Raw genomic sequence first — 23,328 nt, forward strand, 5'->3', positions numbered from 1 at the left:
TTTAAATGACTTGCTTTATTATAATTATTGTTATTAAATAATTACCATTATTAGAAAAATTACTCAAGATCATGCTGAGATCAGTAATCTTCATAACACTCTTAAGCCATTTAGACCTGGTGCAAGTTGCAACCTATACGTTGTTATACCTCAATCTGGGAGCTACCTCTGTGTCTCAGTTGTTGCTATACTGTACATGTAGCAGGTGTGCACAACTAAGTAAGTAAAACGTAATTTATACTTTGTCGTATGACAGTGCGCAGTACGAAAAATAGCCGATCTGCCATTTTCAGCATGGGACATCGTCGTGCAAAGTTTTGCATAAAAAGATAAACATAAGATCCTTACATCCAAGGTGCTTCCACCCATTTTGGGTACAAAGTCTCCTCTGCCAGCTCTAAAATCAGTCTGTTCTTTGTCCCGAATGAGCTTCACCACCAACTCCCGGGCTAGCTGAAGATCAATAGAAAAACAGGAATTCTTTCATTAAAAACATATTCACAAATGGAAAATAAATCACTGATCTGCTGTGGGCTAGGTCAGTGATTCTCAACCTTTTTGATATATTTAATGATATATTGTAGTACCCCCAGTTGATATATATTTTTTAATCTTTGGGACGTCAATCTACACAGTAACATCTTGGAACAAACAAACTCGGAGTTACAAAACTGCCAGGATCCAATTGATTCCCAACTAGCCAGGTACCACTTGGAAGAAACCCTCCCAGACCCATGTTTAGAACCTCTGGACTAAAGGCCAAAGCATACAGTAGGCTCGACAAACCAAAAGCCCGTCTTGACAGGCTTTCAAGTCTTCACATGCACAACAGACTGCATGCAATGTGTAATATTGAGAGTAAACTGTGAATACATTTTGCACACGTCAAGGTTTGCATGACTGACCTGCACTTTGTAGGGGTCCCCGGTGATTCTCAGGGGCTTGTCAGCTCCAGTGGGCAACGGGTCACTTTGAATCATAAACATTTGTACTCCTGTCCTCTCCTGCACTCGTCAAATCAGAAAGAAAGAAATGTACAGTAAATATGACAACTTAGTGTGGTGGGGGTGTGCTGCTAGTCACAACTTAGTGAGGTGGGGGTAGGGCTGTGCTGCTAGTCACAACTTAGTGTGGTGGGGGTGGGGCTGTGCTGCTAGTCACAACTTAGTGTGGTGGGGGTAGGGCTGTGCTGTTAGTCACAACTTAGTGTGGTGGGGGTGGGGCTGTGCTGCTAGTCACACCTTAGTGTGGTGGGGTAGGGCTGTGCTGCTAGTCACAACTTAGTGTGGTGGGGTGGGGCTGTGCTGCTAGTCACAACTTAGTGTGGTGGGGGTAGGGCTGTGCTGCTAGTCACAACTTAGTGTGGTGGGGGTAGAGCTGTGTTGCTAGTCACAACTTAGTGTGGTGGGGGTAGGGCTGTGCTGCTAGTCACAACTTAGTGTGGTGGGGGTAGGGCTGTGCTGCTAGTCACAACTTAGTGTGGTGGGGGTAGGGCTGTGCTGCTAGTCACAACTTAGTGTGGTGGGGGTAGGGCTGTGCTGCTAGTCACAACTTAGTGTGGTGGGGGTAGGGCTGTGCTGCTAGTCACAACTTAGTGTGGTGGGGGTAGGGCTGTGCTGCTAGTCACAACTTAGTGTGGTGGGGTTAGGGCTGTGCACAGACGGACGGAAGGAAGGACGCACACACGCACACACACACACACACGGACGGAGTGCAAAACATACTCTCTCCCCATGCCTTCGGCCTGGTGGAGACAATAATTTCGACGGATATCGATATTGTGGGGATGACTATAGGTGCTTTCGCAACACATTTACAAATTAAGATGTATGATATCGTTGCTGTCCGGAAGAAACTACCCAGCTCCATTTTTGAGGTTTTTGATTTTTTTTTCTCCGTCTGCGTTGGTAAAAAGAAAATCACACCCGTGTGAACCGAGCGGTGCAGGCTGCTCAACAACACCGCTGGCTGGCTACAGTTGTAGTTATAGTGCTCAGTGTGAATGGCCCTTTAGGCTGCTCAACAGTGCCACTTTAGGTCACCCAGCGGTATTGCAGCTGTTCATACTCTAAACAGACAGACGGGCATACACGCACATACAGTCATTGGAGCAGTTAGGCACCGTTCAAAACAACACAGCTGGCTGGCTGCATTTATAGTGCTCAGTGTGAATGGCCCTTTAGGCTGCTCGACCAGTAGCCCGAGTCTGGCAGTGTGCCACAGCCTTTACTGCATGTCACTCCCCCATCTCTCTCCCCCATTTCCTGTCCCTCTATAAAAAAAACTCAAATCACCAAACTATCTGCCAAACCAGCTAATTCCACCCGTTTAGCCATATTTTAATTTATTTATTTTTGTTCATAAATCAGAGCTATTGAACACCCTTACATCTGTGTGTTGGTTAAAAAAATATTGAACCAATGAAAATAATTACTTGAGCTGGATGTTTTTTAATTAACTTCAAAATTTACATTTTGGAGTTAGGTGGTTTCTTCCAGACAGCAGATATATAATCAGTAATAATTATATAAGCACAAAGTGGGTAAAGGCTAATAATAGAAAAACTAGAACAGTCAGGTTATTACATCACTTTATGGTAATGCAACCTTTAAAACAAAGAAAAGACAATATCACAATATCCAAAATGACCCAGACAACATCTAGTCTCATATCACAATATCAATATTGATTCATTGCAGAGCCCCAGCTTGGGGTCCAAATGGCTAGTACACAACATCGGTCATGAACTCATTTTGCAGCCTTTAAGTAGTTATTAACTAATTTCATATCTACTTTTTATCATACGCATTTCCCATATAATTATATAAAAGCATCTGAAATATGATTATCTCTAGATATGTACTAGTTGGTAAATATCTCTGTCTGTCCATTATTAGTTGTTTTTCAGGAGATATTTTATCTGTACAAAAATACACATTTATACACCACCATCATCAGCCTAAAGCTAATTTCCATTGCTGTCCCTAATAATAAAATGTGAGTGATTTTGAGTGGCGTGTGTTACCGTATAAGCTGCAATATGAGGTAAGATGTAAAAAGTAATCGGAGCCTGATCAAATATACTGGATATCCTACAAATGCAAAATGTCATAATAACCATAAAAGGTTATCCAGATATGCTGAATCAGCAATCTGTGGTGTCAACATTTCAATACTCTCATGGAGCCATACCATTATATGAGATACACCAGTGGACTTTGCTTCAGACCACAAACCGGTTTGTTTCACTCGCTCACTGCACAGGACTCGTTTGTTTGCCTCTCGCTCACTGCACAGGACTTGTTTCTCAGGCAAACACCATTTGTGTGCGAGCATAACGTAAAAGGCTCCAAAAGTATATATTTCAATATGCTACCAGAGTTTATCATACCTGCAGCTGTTTGATGGTTTCTCCTCCTTTGCCGATGACAAGACCCACTTTATTGGCCGGGATAAGAATCTGTTGCATGGAACTGCCATCCATGTCGTTGTGGAATCCTGGCCCATACCGACACTGCTCCACTATATCCTTTAACAGCCTCTTGGCTCTCCTGTAGGACCAGTGAGGGAAACAAGACTTGAGTCATCGCTCTACAACCCAAGGAATATCATAGCTACACCCAAGCCATGACACATATCGCACAGTGGAATCTAAAATAAAGTGTTCAGTGATTGATAAAAGAAGTCGAGAGAAATCACATTTTTACCATTAATTCTTTCTGTGCCGCCAGGTGGTAGCATAAGTATAGTTAACGCATTTTGGGCGGGAACCCCTTTTGGTGTTTTAAACATGTTATAATTTAGCTATTGAAAAATAGCAGATCTACAAAGCTCATAGCGCGCCACCGAGTGGCGCGCTACGAGCTTGTAGGTCTGCTATTTTTTGAAACATTGTGAAAATATTTATTTCAGAAAACTGGAGGATTTAGAATAATTCTTTTAAATTTCGAGGTCAGGCCTAAATGGGTTAAGCTGTGCCAGCGCGTGTGTTCACTTTAAGAGGATCTGTTACATCCCCGCTGTAGCCCCCTGCATCACTGTAAGGATTGGCTATCATTACCATTAGCGCACAACGTTTACCTCTCACCAGAAACGTTTACATGTCGGGAGCGATGCGAGACAAAGTCCCAAATGACATCCGAACTTCACAAAGGACAGCTCACGCTCGTAGTTTCCGAGTTAAGGAGCTTTGCATATCCTGCTTTTAACCAAGGTAAATGGAGAGGAGTTGTAAAGATCCCATAGCTGGTGGTGACGGAGGCGTTGCATAGCAACCAGACCAATGTTAAAAGCTTGGGGCTCAACCGCTTCATATATGGAGTATACGGGGGTATGAACATGTTCGTACATGGCTGATAACGTCCCATAGCTGGGGGGTACGAATATGTACGTACTTAGCAAAAAAGAGTTAAGTAGTACCAGTAGGTATAAATTGAGCATGTCATACATTATCCGGCAAATGATGAACTGCTGCTTAAAGTAGCCTTTCAGTTTGTCAGTGAAAGTAAAGTGGGCCTCATCCACAACTCTTCTTAAATTTCGACTATATTTTAGTGCAATTCTTCTCCCAAGTAAAGGGAGATTCATTTGTACAGCCTTGATTTAATACTCCATACTAGTATGTGTTGGTCATCCAAAAGAATATCTACAAGCTACAGACAACGCATCGCAATACCATGTAAGCTTGAAGGTTATATCTGGTGTATTTGGCAAATGATTCGCACATTCAATTTAAATTTGTGAGACTGAAATGAAACATTTGCACTCATGTGTAAATAAATGAGAAGATAGTTTTACAAAGTTTAAGCATCATCGTCACAACTCCACTTTACCCAATTTCGGCCACACTGGTAGAAACGTCAAACAGGCTCAAACATCTCTTTTTTATTCTTATTTGTTTTTTTGGTTTGGCAGTAAAGTAATTGATTTAGAAGAATAAGGCATGCCTCAGAGCAAACGAAGGTTTTGTTTACACCAACAAACTAATCCAGCTAAGACAAAGAATGATGAATGAGACTATGGTTATGGAAATCAAACATGACCATAAGCACATTTTGTGAATGAGGTGCACTAAGTTTGGGGACTTACTCAATGTTTTCTGGACTTCCAGTGAGAGTGCAGGGTCTGTCTATCGTTCCTCTCGTGTCTGTGTAAGAACAATGACCAGGTTAGTTTATTTACATACCGGTCAGACACAGTAATTCACCACTGCAATCACTCAAAGTTCGTATTATTTGTAGTTTAAGTTTGTAGTTCAAAATATTTGAAATTGGCACCGCATGAATGGAAAACAAATGTAGTCTTAATAATGTGTTTGAGTCGGGTTGACAGAATTGCAATTCACAACACTACAACTACCAGAATGCTTCCAACTGTTTCGGTTCATTCGAGGTGCTCCTGAGCGAGATGCCGGGAGAGTGACTTCTTTCCCATTGTCTTATGAACGGGCAGGTGTTTTTACAGCCATCCTGCACTCACATACAGGCTGCCATTAGTGTGACGTTATCTGATAAGGGATCCAAGTCCAGTGTAGCCCGAAAAGGACTAAGATCACCTTTCATACGCCATGCAAAAGGGGGAATTGCAATTCAAAATACACAAAAACACTACATAATCATGTTTAGTATGTCTTCGTGAAGAGGGGATTTGGGTCAAAATAAGCTATGTGCCCCGATCTAAGGAGGTTGATATCGGGCCCAATATCATTTACCTGTATTTCAGGGGTTCATAAATCTGACTGGCTCACTATAGCCATTATAAAATTAGATTAGATTAGATTCCAGTATTCTAGGTTAGAATACTGGAAAATATCTGAAAAGGCCTCAGTTGACATGACCTGTGTTGAGCAGGGTTATTGCTGATGTGTATCACTGACAAAGCATATTGGAAATAACCAGTAAACACACACAGCTAAACCAAGTAGGAAAAATCACACCTGTGTGAAGTGAGGGGCACTAATATATTAATGTCTAAAGTCTAATATCTATTTTTTTTAGATTAGGTGATGTAATGGTGATATAAAACAAACGGTGCCAACACAAACATTAAATTCCATTAACAATAAAGAGCCAATATGACGTAATGAGTTACAAAATGACGTATGTTTTCCCTTGATTGTCAATGGCGTTTATTAAACAAACATTGAACTAAAGACAAACATTAAACCTGTATATAGGAGGGCCTCAAAAAGGAAGCAGGGATAACAGGAAGCCGTCCAGAGGTTAATCTTACCTGCAGCTATTTGGATCTTACAACCCGATTCCAACTGAATTCTTGAGATCTGCTCTCCTCCTTTTCCAATGACTAGGGGAAGGCAGAGAAAACAACTGAAAATGGCCAGTTTTAAGCCCCTGTGGATTTAAATGTGAACCCCACAAATGGAGCAGAATAATGTCAATACCAGGACAGAATGTGGTGAGCTCAAGGGACTACTTACTGAATCCCACCATCTTATCAGGCACTTTGAAGTCTTCTGTGGTAAGAACCCTGTAAGAGATTAGAGACGACATGAGTAACCCTGGTTGATCAAGGATGAATGACTAATTCTAGATACATCTAAAAAGGTATCCGTCATAGAAAACATGTTTGTAAGTTGTACAGAGACAAGTAAAGGGGTCAAGTAAAGTACATTTTATTCAAACTCGATGTGCTTCGCACAAAATAATATAAAGGTCCCTCTCTGCCCCTCACACACAGACACACACCATCTATAAACCCTAACCCCACTCACACACACACACGACACAGTAACACCCCCAACACGCGCACACACCCAAAATAACCAAAGGCCTAAAGAGGAAGGCCTTAAGTCTGCTTTTAAAAGATGCTCCAGCTGTAGTAGATCTCTGGTCATTGTTACAGAATAGGACCAAACAGTAACTTAATACACGATCAGCATATTTAGATATTATTCCATTTCAATAATCCATGTAAATTAGCATATACCCATCAACAGAAATGCTCATATAGTTACATATCTCACCTTTGATGTACCATTCCAGCAATGTGGTTTCCTACAAAGAGAGACAGAAGAGCAAAAACTGTTATTATGCAAGTAATAAACTGAGATTTACAATTGCCAATAAATCATCTCTAAAACATTTACCGCGATGTTAATGTTAATAGCCAATGTGAATGTGTGAGAACCGACGGTGCCCTCCAAAGCCACAGGCATTTTTGAGTGGTGTAAACCACTCCTACAACTGGCTTTGTTAGTCTGTGCAGAAAAAATGAGCATGGTTGCTATGTTCACCCTGTTCACCCGGGTGTGATTTCATTACGTCAGACATGATTTCATTACGTCAGACAGGCTATATAAGACCTTACACCACTCAGTTCACACGGGTGTGATTTTTCATATTGTTGTTAAAGAATGAGACTAGCAGGACACTGCCAAAGACATCAAGAACTGCCAGCCAGCGGTTGCTGTGGGAACCAACACACAGGAATCGATCACGAGGACGTCCCACACGAACATACGTGGATGTACTCAAGATCGAACATACGTGGATGTACTCAAGAACGACACAGGAGTGCAAATTACCAATGAACTGGCCAGATGTATGGAGAACCGGGATGACTAGAAGCGACGATAGAGGACTCGTCTGAGGACGACCTAGAGAGATAGAGCGTTGCATTGTGCTGCGTTGCATTTTCCCCCATTACTTTTTTGACGCAAAACACCGCAACACAGTAGGTGGAGCTTTGGTGTAAGAAATCCAGTGTTTTCCTTAATACTGAACAAGTCTACACTTTTTTTAACAGAGTTGTTAAGAGGAAAATATATGAAATCAAGGAGACAGTACAGGAATCGAGCACTGAGAGTAGGAGAAAGACAGCCATATAGAAGAGCATAGTTCAGAGAATCTGTTCAGATGAAGCAGTGACAAAATGCAATGTGAGATGCACAATGTATGACCTTTAGCAGTTTGTGAGATTTGCCATGTACATACACACAAAAACCTTCAGCCTGGTGGAGATATTAAGTCAGGCCTAAAGGAGCTGGGAGCAGATGGAGATGGCCCTGCAAATCCTGTGTGTCATAGTATCTGACCCATGGCAGGGAGTCTGATTCAGTATGGAAATTAGGCTTTTGAGTGTTGCGTTTCGATTGTGGTTGTCTGGAAAAAGAAGGTAGCCCCTGGGTCAGTGGTTGATGGAGTCAAATTGAATTTTGACTGGTAGCAGCACCAAGCAGGGGTCCACTAGGGCCAGGGGTCACTTAAGGATATGCTGCCAACAACCTCAACATCTCTGTTGAGAAATATCAGGTTTGATCAATGTTATGGACATTTGAACGGACTTCAATTCTGCTGGAAAAACATTGGGTCGGAAAGTTTAACAAACTCTGTAATATCCTGAACTCACAAGACTAGCAAAATTCTACATAGAGAACAGCTTGGCATTGCATGATGTCTATAGTTTAATATAGTGCACTTTTTGGGGGGGGGTTTTGCCTTTATTGATAGATTAACAGTAGTTTGACAGGAAAGGGGCAGGTGGGGGGGGAAGACACGCAGCGAAGGTCGTCGGGATTAGGACTCGAACCCGTGACACTGTCAGGCTGAACTACCATCCCGGGGGCATGGAACGCTCGGCCGGCCCAGGCCTAATATAGTGAAACATTGAAGGTTTTACTTCAATGTTTGGATTACAAACACGGACACACAACTACTGTAGTTACGTACAATACAATATGTCAACGCTATGCATTCAGAGTTGACATAGCATACAAACTGGCCATTAGACTGACAGCTCATTATTCATTAGTGACAGTCCCAGTTTCAATTCACCCTTTGTCAGCCTTCTGATTGGTCCCTGACTGACTAACCAGCAGGCTCTTTCTGCCTTGGTCCGTCCTGGTTCCGCCTTGTTTATGTTGAATTTGCTAAAACATCTTTTTGTTTTTTTAAAAAACAAACATGATATGCCCAGTCACCATGCTGCACCTGTGATGTTCCTTTTTACTGACACCACGTTTAAAATAACAATTGAGTGCACAGAATATGAATATGAAGCAACTGAAAAACATGTTATTTCAATGGTAGTGAATGGAGAGAGAGCATTTTTGTCCAACCACAAAACGGCAACCAATGCATGCGAAGAGGGGCAGAACCACGGGCGGGATTTGACAAAGGGTGAATTGTACAAAAACTGTCAGGTTAGGGTTTATAGTCTTATTAGTTATAATGCGTTCTGTCGTCAGACAGATACTACTAGTAATTCAAATGGGCTGTCGTACTCGTGGTACCCAATGTGGCAGAGCGCAGCATTATTTGGGGAAGGATTTGGGGAAATTGCATTCATTTACTTAAAAAGCCATAACCATATCATTTTGCCTTAACTTTGTTGTCTTCAGACATTGACATTTGACAATGTCTGACAGATACTAACATTCTGCAGATACTTACTGTATTTTTAGAATAGCTAAAAGTGATGTAATTTTGCAATTGTGGGCAGCGGGCATTACAGCTGGAACAAGATCTGCTTGCTTTGCCAGATATCTAGCGTAGGAGTAGGAGCTGCCATGAGCTAGATAAGACCTCATTAACAAGCACTGTTGTCATCTGAAGTCAGTAAGTAATGTAAAATCCCTTGTCATTTAAGACCATCCACTTACTATTCAATAGGAAAATAAACGCCTCTGCAAATATATGAGGCTAAATCAAAACATACACTGTGTGTGTGTTGGACTACTGATCCAAAGAGGCAAAAATCGGTTCTAGTTCTAGTTCATTCTGAACTACAATATCTATAAAAATTGAAGCCAAGCTTAAATGTATTGAAAACAAATAGGAAATTAATCTTCAAACACAATGGCTCTAAATGTAAATAAATGCAGCAGAGTGGCTCATAACCTCTGGGCCTAAAAGTCTAATATCTCCCCTGGATTATAGAGATATCACTTTAGTCTAGTCTAGTGGTTAAGATGTTGGCTTTCCATGCAGGAGACCCGGGTACGATTCCCGGGAACAAAAACACAACCCTAGTACAGCACATACTGCCACATACTGTTACACTTAACAATGGTGTTCAATAAATTGCTGTCCTAACCAGGAGTCGATCCTGGATCTAAGTAGTAGTAAGTAGAACACCTGCTTGACCAGGAAAGATATTAGCTGCAATACCGTTCTATCTTAGTGATATAAATAGGTTTTCAATGTAATGAGTCCCGGGATGGTCTTATATTTTGCCATTTTTACAAATTGCAGCATTTCATTTTATATGGTTATAATGTGGTTGTATTCATGTAGAAAACGGAAGAAGAAATTATTATTATAACTAAAGCTAGCAAAATAAACTAGAATAAAAGAAAACCCAAAACCCAATTTTAATCTCTGCCTTCTAGTAGGTGACGGTGTTGAAGGCTAGAGTAACATCATGAGTCTTTATGAGCAATATATAAATCAGTTTTCTTATGTTGTTCATCACATTGCAGAGGAATGTATTTAGAGAGTTTTCCACACCTTTTCCACTGTATTAAACAGCTTCCTTTATGGAGGGCTGCAATACTGCAGTAATATTGAATAGTTTTGCATGATTGTGCAATATAAGATGCCAACACGAAAAACAAATATCAGGAAAGTTTCAGCTGTGCACCCAACACATCAGAAAACCTGTAGTGTAATTGCTCTACATCCCAGGTAAAGAAGGTGAAATATACTGTATAAGTGTAACCTACAATTATAAAATGTAAGCCTAGCCAGAAAAGTCAAACTACCCAGATCTACTGAATTGGCAATTCACTGTCAACATGTCAATACAGTCACACAGTCAGTTTATCTTCACAGTGGACTTTGCCTCAGACCACAAACCTATTTCACTTGCTTGCAAAATAAGGCTCGTTTCTAAGGGAAGACAACTTGGGTGGTGTGCCACCAAGCACAGCTGCCTTTCTTAAACAAGTGAGAATGGTGGTGGTGTCTGGAATTCATCATGGTTCTTCAGCAGTGCAGCACGTGGGAGGAGAGAGCTAGAACTATCCCCTGGGTGGCCTACTATGGGTAGCAAGAAATCTGTCACTGTGACTGTACTGACCTAACTTAATTCACTTTGTGGCGAGCAGAGAGCAGATAATCCTGCTCTTGAAATAACGAGAGAGTGACTGCCGATCCCACCGATAAGCCCTTACTGTATATTGAAGAATAAATTGGGGTGGCGGTTCTTCCCTGGCAAAATCCCATACAGGTTGGTCCAGCTGTGTCCCAGATTAGCGTCTCACAGACAGATAGACATTGGACAGACAGACAGGGGACGCAAACGCAGATCAGACGGACCAACGGATCCGACATGAGGTAACAACGGTCGGACATGCGGTCAAACATGCGCTGGTCCCGTGCTTGCGGTTATGGTTGTCGGTCTATCGACACTCGGACCAATAGTATGTCGGAACTAAAGCCTGTATCCACAGACAGACAGACACGAGCAAAAACATAATACCTGCCCCCAGCCATTCTGGCCTAGTAGCGAAGATAATAAATATTAGCATTACCTTTTGTAAGCTTGTTCTTGACAATCGACTGGGAGCGACCTCCTGTAGATGCAACGGTACTGACCAGTTCTGACATAGCATAGATGTGCATAATTGTTTATGCAAAATTATATAATGAAATATAAATATATATTTTTTTTAATCTGCCAAATTTTAGGAACGAAACTTGAATGTCATTTTAGAGCTCAGATGACTGCCCTAAGATGAATTGTGCATTCATTTGACCGAAGCCGTCCAACGGCTGAATATCCACTTCCTATCCACACTGTGGGTAGTATAAATAAAATAAAGTAATAACACTAAATCTAAATTTAGGATATTATTCGCAATCCAATGAATGAAGCTTTGGAGCTCCAGCCAACCACGTCTCTCCAACTCTACTGGAGCGAATTATGGAACACCATTCTAACAAAAAGATATTCCTTTGTTGGGTAATTGATGACGGCAGTGGAGAATGCGGTCTAACACGTCGGTCCAAAGTCTCCCATAGGTGTTCAACTGGGTTGAGATGTAGTGACTGACGGCCATAGCATGATTCACATCATTTTCATACTCATCAAAACATTCAGTGACCCCTCATGCACTTTGTGGATTGAGGCATTGTCATCCTACAAGAGACCACACCCATTAGGATGGACTAGAAATGTTTCATCATACCGATCCTGTATGATGAAACATAATGGTAGGATAAAGATGATCTCTCACAATCACTTTGTATTAATTATTTGCAGCCAGTGACCCAAGTGGAACCAAACCATGGCAGGAAAATGCCTAGCATAACGGAGCCACCAGACCAACTCACTGAAGGGGTTAGGGGCTCTCTCACTCTCACATTTCAACTCACTGAAGGGGTTAGGGGCTCTCTCACTCTCACATTTCCAGTGCGAACACTGGGAAAGAATTAGAAAGCTAAAGCGAGGGAGAAAACAAGCAAGTGTGTGTGTGAGAGAGATGCAGCATGAGAGAGAGAGAGAGAGAGAGAGAGAGAGAGAGAGAGAGAGAGAGATGCATGATCATGTTTAATGTCAATGTTGAAGACATTACAATTCTATTTTAGTGAAAATTGGTTTTGATTGAACAACCTAGGGTTCAAGAGTTGTAGGCCAAAATGTTAAGTGGCCCGCTATAACATTTGGGGCGGAGGTTCTTCCTTGGTCTACTGGGAGTGTGCGTGCAAAGTTTCATGCCAATCGGTCCAACACCTCCGTTCCTCCAGTGGGCGAGACAAAAAAGCCTCGCCAGCATCCCGTCAGCTGGACCACTTAGCAATAACATTAATGAGTAGTTTGAATGATCTGATCTTGAATTTGTCATTTCCCTGGGCAATGGTTAGTCAAAAGTTAGTTCACAATAGTGGAACGTTCTGGACAATGCCGCTATTGTTTATGTTGACAGACTGAGATTGTGAGGATCCTTACCAACATCGTCCAATGAATGTTTCTGTCCTCCATAGCTGTACAGGGAGGGGTCTATCTGGTCACCCATCACCACCTGGAGACAGAAGAGGAATGATTTTCAACCCGTTTTATATGCATTAGGTCACAGGTCCCCATTTGATACAAAACTCTGCATACTGTATCCAGTAACATCCCAAACATTTTAGCCCGGGACCCAAATAATAATAAATAAAAGCAACTGGGCAATTTTCCCTACCCACTGTTGGGAAACACTGTCTAATACTGTTATGAACTACTATAGTGCATACAATGCTTCAACAATGATTTAGACACCTGGACCTGGGTCCCCACAGTTTGTTTACACCACCCTCCAACACACATTAACCCATTAAGAATGGAAGCTGATTCTACAAAATGCTTTGTAATTGAGTAGTTCTCAAACTTTTGAGATTTAAAAAAGAAAGTTCAACAAATAGATGTACAGATCGTTGCAGATGCGTTAATTTGTCTCCAAGATTTCACCATTTCTGATGACAGACACATTGGACAAAGTGTGTGCTAGCCTATCACTCTGTTAATTAATTGCTATCTGGTTGCGTTTGCATTTCCTGCCAGAAGGCTGCTGAAATAAAACAATATGAATCACGACTCGGTGTCTCTGCCCCATAGTGTTGTTCGGCTAGTTAGAAAATCTTGGCGGTGCAAGATCTGGCGATACCAACTTCGGCAATGACGTTATTTTGCCCTTTACCTCACAAACTTTGTTTAAGAATGCTACCCATCATGTTTTATGTAAGGCTTTGACCTGAAGTCTTGTTTTCTTAAACCTTTAAGGTTTTTCGAATGACAAAAGTAGTTTTAGGAATGAGACCTGTGTGCGTGTGCCCCATGATATATATATATATATATATATATATATATATATATATATATATATATATAGAGAGAGAGAGGAAAGCTTGGTCCCAGTCCACAAAACATATTATACCTCAGCAAAGTGTCTGGTGATCGATCAATCAATAGAGTAGATGCCTCTTGTGACCCTTTCCAGTTGAAAATATGTAATTTGTGTCAAGCTAAATGGTTAGACATACAATTAAGGATGTCCCAATCAAAGTACCCACAACACATGCCTTTTTTATATCTAGCATGCTCGTTCAACAACTCTACAGTATGTCTATGGATTATTTCAAGACGACGCTGTATTATATTAGGTTTGGTGAACGCTTTGCCGATCAATTTGTCTGCACTTTCAACATTTTAGCCGCTGTTAAATGGCTAAAATTCCTACCTGGCTGTCACAATTTGTGAATTAGGGGAGGGAGGGGGTGATTCTGAATTAATTCACATTTGCCAAAAATCTTTTTTTTCCCCCCACCTACCCACAGTTTTGCTGCCAATACGCTTCCCAGCTTCAATAGCTGTTAGCAAGCAATGTGGCTCGCTACTAGTGGGCTGTGCTGCTCAGCTGTGTCAGTTTGTGTACTGTACATCAATATGTACATCTGCGTCTTTGTTTCTCTGTGGCTCTGTTTGGGTTGCTCCCCCTGTATGGGACAGTATCCCCCTGTATGGGACAGTATCCCCCTGTATGGGACAGTAGCTATTCCACTGTGTCGCTCCGTTTCGGTTGCTCCCCCTGTATGGGACAGTAGCTATTCCACTGTGTGGCTCCGTTTCGGTTGCCCCCCCTGTATGGGACAGTATCCCCCTGTATGGGACAGTATCCCCCTGTATGGGACAGTATCCCCCTGTATGGGACAGTAGCTATTCCACTGTGTGGCTCCGTTTCGGTTGCTCCCCCTGTATGGGACAGTAGCTATTCCACTGTGTGGATGAAGCACATGTGTGTTGTTGTGCTCTTTAGAACTCTCCCAAAATAAAACAAAGCTACAGTATGTTGACAATGTTGGAGTAACTTAAGACATTATTTGAGAGATTGCTGGAAACACTGATTACGTTTTACATGCTTCCAATATCAAATTGGATGCAATATAGTTGCATACATGCTTGTAGCAGGGGCGAGTGTGTACGCCACACATATGAATGATCAGAAAGATAATAGGCTTAATATACTGTAGCTGTTACTGATCAAAATTAAAAGAGGCCTACGCCTTGACCAAATCCCTAGTTTTTCATCTGAAGCCATTGCAGTAGTTTTGCTTAATCTGGATCCATGTTTCCTGGATACTACTGACAACCCACTCCCCATCTGCAACTACTGGACACAAATAATGAAAACATGTTTACATCACAAGCTCAAATACTTTTGTCACTGTCGGCAAGTCACATTTGTTATCTCCACCAGGTCAGTAGGCTGTGCAGGAGACTATATCATCCTGTGTCTGTTTCCGCGGGTATCTCCCAAACCTTGAATATTTTTCCAATCCTAACTAACTATGTTATTCTCAGACACCCCCCCCCCCCCCCTCAATTTAGTGAGTCTGGATGCAGGATGCAGGCTATTTGCATCACTGTAATATATATTATGTTCCTGCAGCAACTCTTCTATTCACACCAACATTGCTGTGGTCAAGTACTGTTGGTCAAGTTTATTAAGATTGCTACATCTCCTCCCTCCCCACCCCAATCCATTTGTACACACTCAAGCTGCAAATTAGTGGCCAAAAAGCAAAAGGCTACAAGTCATTTTCAATGGAAGTTAGCAACATTAAGCTTCAACTGGCACCCAACACTGTCACTGCTTGACGGGAGTGATGTGATAATTTTTTTTCAACACTCCAATGACGCAGTGAAGCGTCAATCAATATATTTTTGTTGCACCATTTCCCTTTACATTTCCTCTCCCCAGAATTCCTGCTTCCTGGAAGAAAATCTTATTCTTGGCATTAACCAGTTCCCTGTGCTGTAGAACCTACCCTTTTCATTTACACAGTGTGGCCTGAGCAACTCAACAACAGTGTAGATTTAAATGACTATGTAAAAATGGAGATATGTTTTGCCAAAGGGACTTTCGTTGTAGCAGATTTTATCTGTCAAGCTTGGGAAAGAAGGCAGAATACTCTGTATACATCTGAGGTGTAATACACTGAATTATGTAATGTAAACATGCTGTAAATGCATAAATGATGTAATGTAAAACATGCTGTAATTGCATTGAAAGGGTGTCTTATAAACCCATGAGGGTTGGGCACAAGCTGTGCATGACACGAAAATAAATAAACAATCATCGTCATCATCAATCATCAAATCATCATCATGTAGGCGATTACACTTGGCCATGTTGCATCTTTTGCATCAGAGCAGGGATGTTAATAGTTAATCACCGTTCAGAAATTAATCAATTAAACTTAATAATTAATAATTAAATCGTAATTAATCGAAAATTCTGCGGCTCTATCATTGGGTGGTTTTCTGTGAATGTAATGCTGTCTGCGCGAGCGTGTGGCCGAGGTACGCACATACAAAGATGCCATTGCCTGTCCCTGTATCGTCAATGGTCAAATCAATATTTGTTTAAGGAATATAATATGCCTTTTGTATTATTTCTGTATATCAGCAAAATGTAGATTATGTTAGACATTGAGGGAAATTAAGATTCTAAGATTTATTTTTACAAAAACGCAGCTTATCAACTAACCGGTTAATCGATCAATATTAATTGATAATTCCCATCGACCCTACATCAGAGTTAAATGAACGACGGTGGTCTCTGTGAATTGTGCATCATTATAATGTTAAATAATATGGGTCCATTTGGTTACACTGGTACACTCCCAAGAGATAAAATAACAGATGACTTCACTGTCTTGGTGGCTAGTTACACCAGAATTGGTGACCTACTTAAGTGTGTGACTCCAGTGCTTACCGTTTGGAAATTTCAGCTGCCATTCGGGAGCAGAAATCCATCCAGATAATCATAATTCATCAGGTAAACAGACTGGTTTAAAATGATGGCGCACTTGAAATTCGAAACCGCCCATATAATAATCAACACTGATTTGTAAAACTCTAGATTAGATAGATTATGAGACCATGTGTGTATTTTGTTAGGTAGACAGTCACACAGGCATTTACAACTTCAAACTATATTACATCACCTACAGCATTTCACAGACACACACTTCCAGGGGATCCCCAGCTAAATGTTAGTTAGGAACCAAATGGACTTATGGGTTATTTTGGTTCCATTTGTACACAGAGTTAAATTAACATAGATTTTACAATGGGGTCCCAGAGATATGTCATTAAATGGGGGTCCATAACCTAATGCATGTCAAACTGTGGGGTCCTTGAAATTAAAATGGTTGAAAATCACTGCTAGAGCATCTTTTAAAATCAAGGACCCCCAAATTGACACTTATTAGGCTGCAGACCCCCGTCTGTGGGCTAATAAGTGTCATTGTGGGGGTCCTTGACATGAAAAAGTCAAAGAGAACCACTGCAATAAACAACAATGTGTAGTCTAATTAAGTCAAATGATTGCATTGATTCTATTTACTACATTCAGGTGTGTATGTCCGCCCATGTGCATGCTTTTTGGGTGGATGCAACTTGCAAGGCTCCAAAATCCAAATCATCATCCCTGCCTATGTCACTTTATGACTTTGGCTCCGAGTAGGTCATGCCTAGTGGTGTAGATATGTGCCCCACTGAGTGTCCCTTTCTTGTTTGTATGTGTATTGTGAGCATGTCAGTTACAGGTGTGTTCAAAATCAGTGACGTTAGACTAGCTTTTGCCTCACTGTGTTGTGTGTTTGCTATAGGTATGTTTACTGTGAGATAAGACTGATTAGTGTCACTAACCTATATCTCCTGCTATGGCATATCCTAAACATTGTTTCTATACGATACTGCACTTGTACAGGGAAAATAGCAGGATTAGGGGTGTAGAATTGCTAGTATTAGTGTATTTTGATATTGTTTTTGTCGTCTGGCAGGGTTAACCGACTAAAAGCCAGACCACAATAATGCAACTACTTGCAACGAGTATTTACAAATGGCAACAGTCTGCAACTGGTCAGTCAGGCAACTGCAATGGTCACAAATGCGGTTTTGTTACACAGAGTTGCATTGGTGTGGACTGGCTTTTTAAGCTAGTGCTACCAGGACTATCAGTCCGTAAAGTGCCAGCCTTTGAATAGCAAGGTTATTGGTTTGACGATCCTCCTGGGCACTGCCAACTCATCGTATGAGTAGCATGGCTTGGGTAACTAAGATACATGGCAAGTAATGGGAGCTGGCGGTAGGTGTGGCTCTCCACCTCAGCAATCCATCTCCCAGGGTCTAGTACAGTACATTGTAAAGGGGATAGACACCCTCGTTGCTTGGCTGATACGGACAATAAGCCAGTTCGACTTACTTAACCTACATAATTACATTTGTGCCTCTGTGAGATTCACTCAGGTTAACGCTCAGTCACAAGTATTGACAACAATCAACTTAAATTGCTTGGGAATGAACTTGCAGAGCAGTAACTCCTCATACAGGTCTCTGTGGCATTGCCGGAGGTGTAACAACAAGTTTATTGTGTTTCCTCAGATTATCACAAAAAGTGTGCAATATGTTTTGCATAAATAGGGACTAAATAAACCTCAATATCTTTTCAAGGCTGATTTAATTGTTCTATCTTCTTGCTACTGGATTATATGCAGATACTGCCAGTTTCAAACTGATTAACAACTACTAGGGGAAAGACTGATTGACAAAAAATTGCAATGTACCTTAAAGTTTTTGTATGAAGTGTCAGTGCTTGTGTCAAACAACTGTTGAAACATAATTCAATGTGATATAAACTCACAGAGTTAAAGTAGATTCTACAATTTTGACTAATACATAAACATGAGTTGATGCTTTTAGTCTATTTATGGTTGGTCCCCATTCCAAAATGCTGGAGGGACAGCTGGCTACAACAACTGTTTCAACCTGGGAGACTAAAAGCAGAAACGCTAGTATGATGAAGCATTGGTCCACAAGTTCCCAGCCCCAGCTCTCATGCGAAGTACACACAAGCTGAGAGAGTGGAGGGGGGACCTCAATGTAGAGGGTATGCGCATGCATAAAGTGAATGGCAAATTGAGTGGCAACGTGAGTGGCAAAGTGAGTTTAACATTGTTTAATGTCGTTTAATGTAATCTGATAAGACATTTCTGTTTGGATGTATGGGCTGTCATGGCCAGGAAGTAGTTTTTTTCCACTCAGTTGCGTTCCCACATAACTTCCAGGTTTGATGGTGATGTCACGCGCATACACTATTATGAAATAGACACCAGCACAACCCAGGCATGATGTGCTTATCTGGGCATTTCTGAAGGAACAAACTGTAAATGAATGTATATGCAATGCCAGAGAATTATGTTCAACTTTTAAGAGGTTTCATAAAATATTCTTAAATGGAATAAAGAGCAAAGATACACGTTATGGCCGACAGACACTGTATGTGTCCAGGTAAACTCTCTGACACAGTATCCATTTTCCAGGCACAATTACATTAGTGCCAACTATGAAACAAACAACTTTGGAAAGATACACACATTATGACAGCGCAACATACATATAGATTGTAATAACTTGAAGGAATATCAGTTAAGCGGTCTTCTGAAAACATATATTGTAGTGTTTCTTTTGTCTTCTACGACTATTCGCAAGTATAGTAGGTAAATCCCAAGTGTATAAAACAAGGGGTGGGCTTATTTGAACAGGTGGCGTTGGCATATTGGCTACCTCTGATTTTGCCAATTTGTGGGCAAATGCACTAATCCCACTAAACTGACCAACGAGGTTATTATTGTGATCCTTAATAACTTGACCAATACGCCCAAACTGCACCATGCTAATGGGATGCATGCTACAACGTATAGTGGGCTAAGGATGAGTGACAAGCTAACCTAGCAGCGCAGCACTGACACTGCTTTTATTTCCAACAAATCTCTTGATGTTTCCAGTGACAAAAGCACCACCGTTGTATTGCTCATGTTGTTATTAAACAGTGCAAGTGGTTTAAGAGCTTAACTTTAGATCATGACACATTATGTCTGACAGCCATGGTTTCATAAGGAACTAAACAGCAGGCTGCAATGGATGCTTCGAGCTCGTGTTAGTGGTAGTACAGCTAATAAGCTAACTGAAACTTCACAACAGGTTGCACTTTGCTGCTCATGTCGCTTTAGTCATTATTAAAAGTTACATTCGCTTCGACGTTGGCGGGGCAAGACGTTTATTTGACACGTCTGACATGTGTTGTTCGTTGCTGTTGTCGTTTTGTGTTAACATTTATTTACTTTAATAGACACTGTTGTAGTGGAAGCTGGCGTTATGTAGCTTTGGCTAGCAGATGAGCTTGTTTGCTGTGCATTAGCCAAGTTAAACTCCCGTCGTACGGTTGGTACGAGGGGGTGTCGCTCGACGAAAATAGCCGATCTACAAGCTCACGAGGCGTCGCGGACGCAACAGCCAGTGAGCTTGTATATCGGCTATTTTCGACGCGCGGCACTGTCGTACGGGCGAATTATAAACACGGCTTATGGAGTGTTTTCAGTAGGAGGGGAGGGGGGTTCTTGGGGGGGTCAGGGGTTGGACAAAATGCACTTCCAACGCCACATGGAAAGCAAGGGGTCTGTTTTTTTGTTGTTGTTGGTGTCATCCGATTAAGGCTTATTATTACTCCTACTACGGGTCTTATTCCTGCTTCAACGTGAACGCATGTTACCTGTCTGATCCGGTGCATGGCGTCTGCGAAGTCATCCTTACTCGTCCCACCGACACCACCACCACCAGGCTGGCCCAACACCGACACCGAGGCCTGGTGTCCTGGTCCACCCTGCACCAGCTCCGCCATCATCGCCATCCAGCAGCAGCAGCAGGCAGGCAAGGCAAGGCAGGCAGATCGAGCGAGGTCCTCGATCGGGACACACACAGTACACACAAACACACACACACCCACACACACTGTGCTCAGAGACACACACTTCAGGAAAAAAAAAAAAAAACTAGCAACACACGTGCCGACCCCTAGCTCCGCGAGCCAGAGGATCTCGCGAGTTAATCACAGCAGCGCATGCTCAAATGAGTGTGGTGGTTTGTGAACCACAGATGAGTAGTTGGAGAGACCAGAGCTTTATAATGATGATAATATTAAAGTATTAATAACATTATATATATATATATATATATTGTGTGTGTGTGTGTGTGTGTGTGTGTGTGTGTGTATATACCGGTATATATATATATATATATATATATATATATATATATATATATATATTCTAAGTTTATTTTTTCTAAACTGTAAACTCTCCCCCAACCAACACCACTTTCAAGAAGATATCTTCAAGAAATATGTATATTTTTTAATAAACTGGAAAATAAATTGGCATAATTTAGTTCACAGTAGAGAGCCACTGTAATGTTTCTAAATTGACTTGTGCTAGTTTGTAGTTCTAACATTGTAATAATCTGTCTGGTCAGAGTGAAACTAATCTCAGCCAGACATGAAGATATAAGATATAAGATGGAGGAATATTGGATTTCCCCTCTTGCCGCACATGTGGAAACATCTATTGTTGCACATCTGGAAATTGCCAGCAGCTAAGCAGAGGAGAGTAAAATTGCTACAAATTTCCAAACTGATTATGTAAATTGTATCCAAACCTCGATGAGGGAAAGCAAGCCAGTAAAGTCTAAAATGATTGCAGGTCCAAGTATAGCAGCCTAGACTGGAGCTAGAACAGTTCAAATGGTCAATGTTTATTTCATTGAGTGCCTGGTAGTGAGTTATATACAGCAATACATACAGTGAATACTGATTACATATGGATATTTGCCATGGTAAGATCACACAGGACATGATTAACTTTTCTTAATTGCCAATTTGTGTTCTGACAACAGTAATCAAGATTCACATACAGGAAGACAGATATGAGCAATAAAATTAAATGGAGTGCAGAAAATATATTTTGCATGTTGTTCAGATCTAAGGGACTGATTCCTGATGCCGATATGTAACATACTCAAGTTACTCAGATATACATATAGCTGATTACCCCTGGCTGTCCTAGAGACAAGCAGATTGACGTCTCATCATGGATCCGTTGCCTCTGAGGGGCAACACAGAGATATCAATTTCCCTGCCTCGTCAGCCTCTGGGCATTTTATCACCTTCCAAAAAGAAGGAGAAAAATTAAGTGGGCGGAGGGGGTGGAGGGGTGGGCTAGCGGGATGCTATTACTCTATCCAGACCAACACCTCTAAATGAAGCGCTCCAATTTAGCCTGAGTGAAGTATGATATCTGGCCGTGGTAACATATTGCTACCATGTGCTAGCCAATGTATTCAGACACCCAGAGGTGGCTGGGAGATGCTGTCTGAATCAGAGCATCAAAGGGTTATGCACTGGCTATAAACATAGTCAGACATGCTCCCCTCAACCCCCCCGCCACCGACACTTATGCAGGTGTTCATGTCTGGAACGCTGTCATTCAAGTAGTGAGAATTGGATGAGAATAGAATTAAGCGGTGTCTGCGAGTGACTGTAAGTTTTGCCCACAGGGTTCACTGTGGTGAAATGTACATAAACTAGGGCCACTCAAACAAATTCAGTGTGTAAGTGCAACCAATGGTCACCTAGGACTAGGAAGCACTGGCTAGTATGTTGCATTCAGCACAAAACCCGCTCTTCACCAGAAATTATAAAAACAAAAAAAAGGAACATACACTACCAGGAGTGGTGAAATTACACCAATGGACCAATCAATCATCAATGAACATCAATGAACGTGTGTGAGAGACTTAAGATAATGTGTCTGGATAAATGCACACAATTTTCATGTTTTATGCTTGTGTTGTCGACGTCGTGCTGTAGTGTTACAGCTAGCTCTGCTGAAACAAACGTTTACAGTTTTGCACATCTGTAACAATATAGCACATTGCATTTACAGGAAAACACAGACCAGTCCATATAGAAATGTACTTTGAATTATTTAGCAAATCCCTTTATTGCATGGTTAATCCGTGGCCAAATACATATATTTGGTGGTCCTGGTCCTTGACATGAAAAAGTTTGTTTACATTTGTTTATCAGAAAACTGATGTAGAAGACATTTTGTAGAATTCATTTGTTGTAGTTTCTGTTGCTAGGCATGCAGGCTACATACACTCCTGGACCCTCCCTTCATTGGGATTCTGTCAACATATGTGGAAACGACACACCAACACTGGCGAGCTCAATCTTTTTAACAACTGAGCTTTTACCTCCTCGACCCTCCTCTCCCTCAAAAGAGCAGGCTATGTGAAACTATAATTGTTTTATAATTGCTGTGGTCCCTCCATGGACGTACATTTCTAAAGGCAAGGATACATTCAGGGATATTGTTTCATTCAGAGACCACTTGCTATCCCCGTCTCAAGCACAGCTTTTATTCAAATACAAACACATAGTCTGTGGAGAGTAAAGAATTTAGTGCCACTTCCAGAAAAGCCACT

At 41.4% G+C, this 23,328-nt stretch overlaps 1 protein-coding gene across 3 annotated transcripts in view; it reads right to left on the bottom strand.

Annotated features, from left to right (window-relative positions):
- The window catches only part of fubp3 (far upstream element (FUSE) binding protein 3), a 33,035-nt gene extending 12,118 nt beyond the window's left edge, over positions 1 to 20,917 (bottom strand). For 2 of the 3 annotated variants that reach the window (XM_079524658.1, XM_079524656.1), the window contains exons 1-9: positions 20,558 to 20,917; positions 12,910 to 12,982; positions 6,983 to 7,013; positions 6,437 to 6,486; positions 6,232 to 6,303; positions 5,089 to 5,146; positions 3,392 to 3,551; positions 906 to 1,004; positions 349 to 453 (exon numbers count right to left, since the gene is read on the bottom strand). In XM_079524658.1, coding sequence (XP_079380784.1) covers positions 349 to 453; positions 906 to 1,004; positions 3,392 to 3,551; positions 5,089 to 5,146; positions 6,232 to 6,303; positions 6,437 to 6,486; positions 6,983 to 7,013; positions 12,910 to 12,982; positions 20,558 to 20,695 — 786 coding nt within the window. In that variant the 5' untranslated portion in view covers positions 20,696 to 20,917. The remainder of the gene's footprint in view (positions 1 to 348; positions 454 to 905; positions 1,005 to 3,391; positions 3,552 to 5,088; positions 5,147 to 6,231; positions 6,304 to 6,436; positions 6,487 to 6,982; positions 7,014 to 12,909; positions 12,983 to 20,557) is intronic. The other variant, XM_079524657.1, reaches the window with a different exon arrangement.
- Between the last annotated feature and the right edge of the window lie 2,411 nt (positions 20,918 to 23,328).

The sequence above is a fragment of the Electrona antarctica genome, assembly GCF_951216825.1.
Source record: "Electrona antarctica genome assembly, chromosome: 16".
NCBI lineage: Eukaryota > Metazoa > Chordata > Actinopteri > Myctophiformes > Myctophidae > Electrona > Electrona antarctica.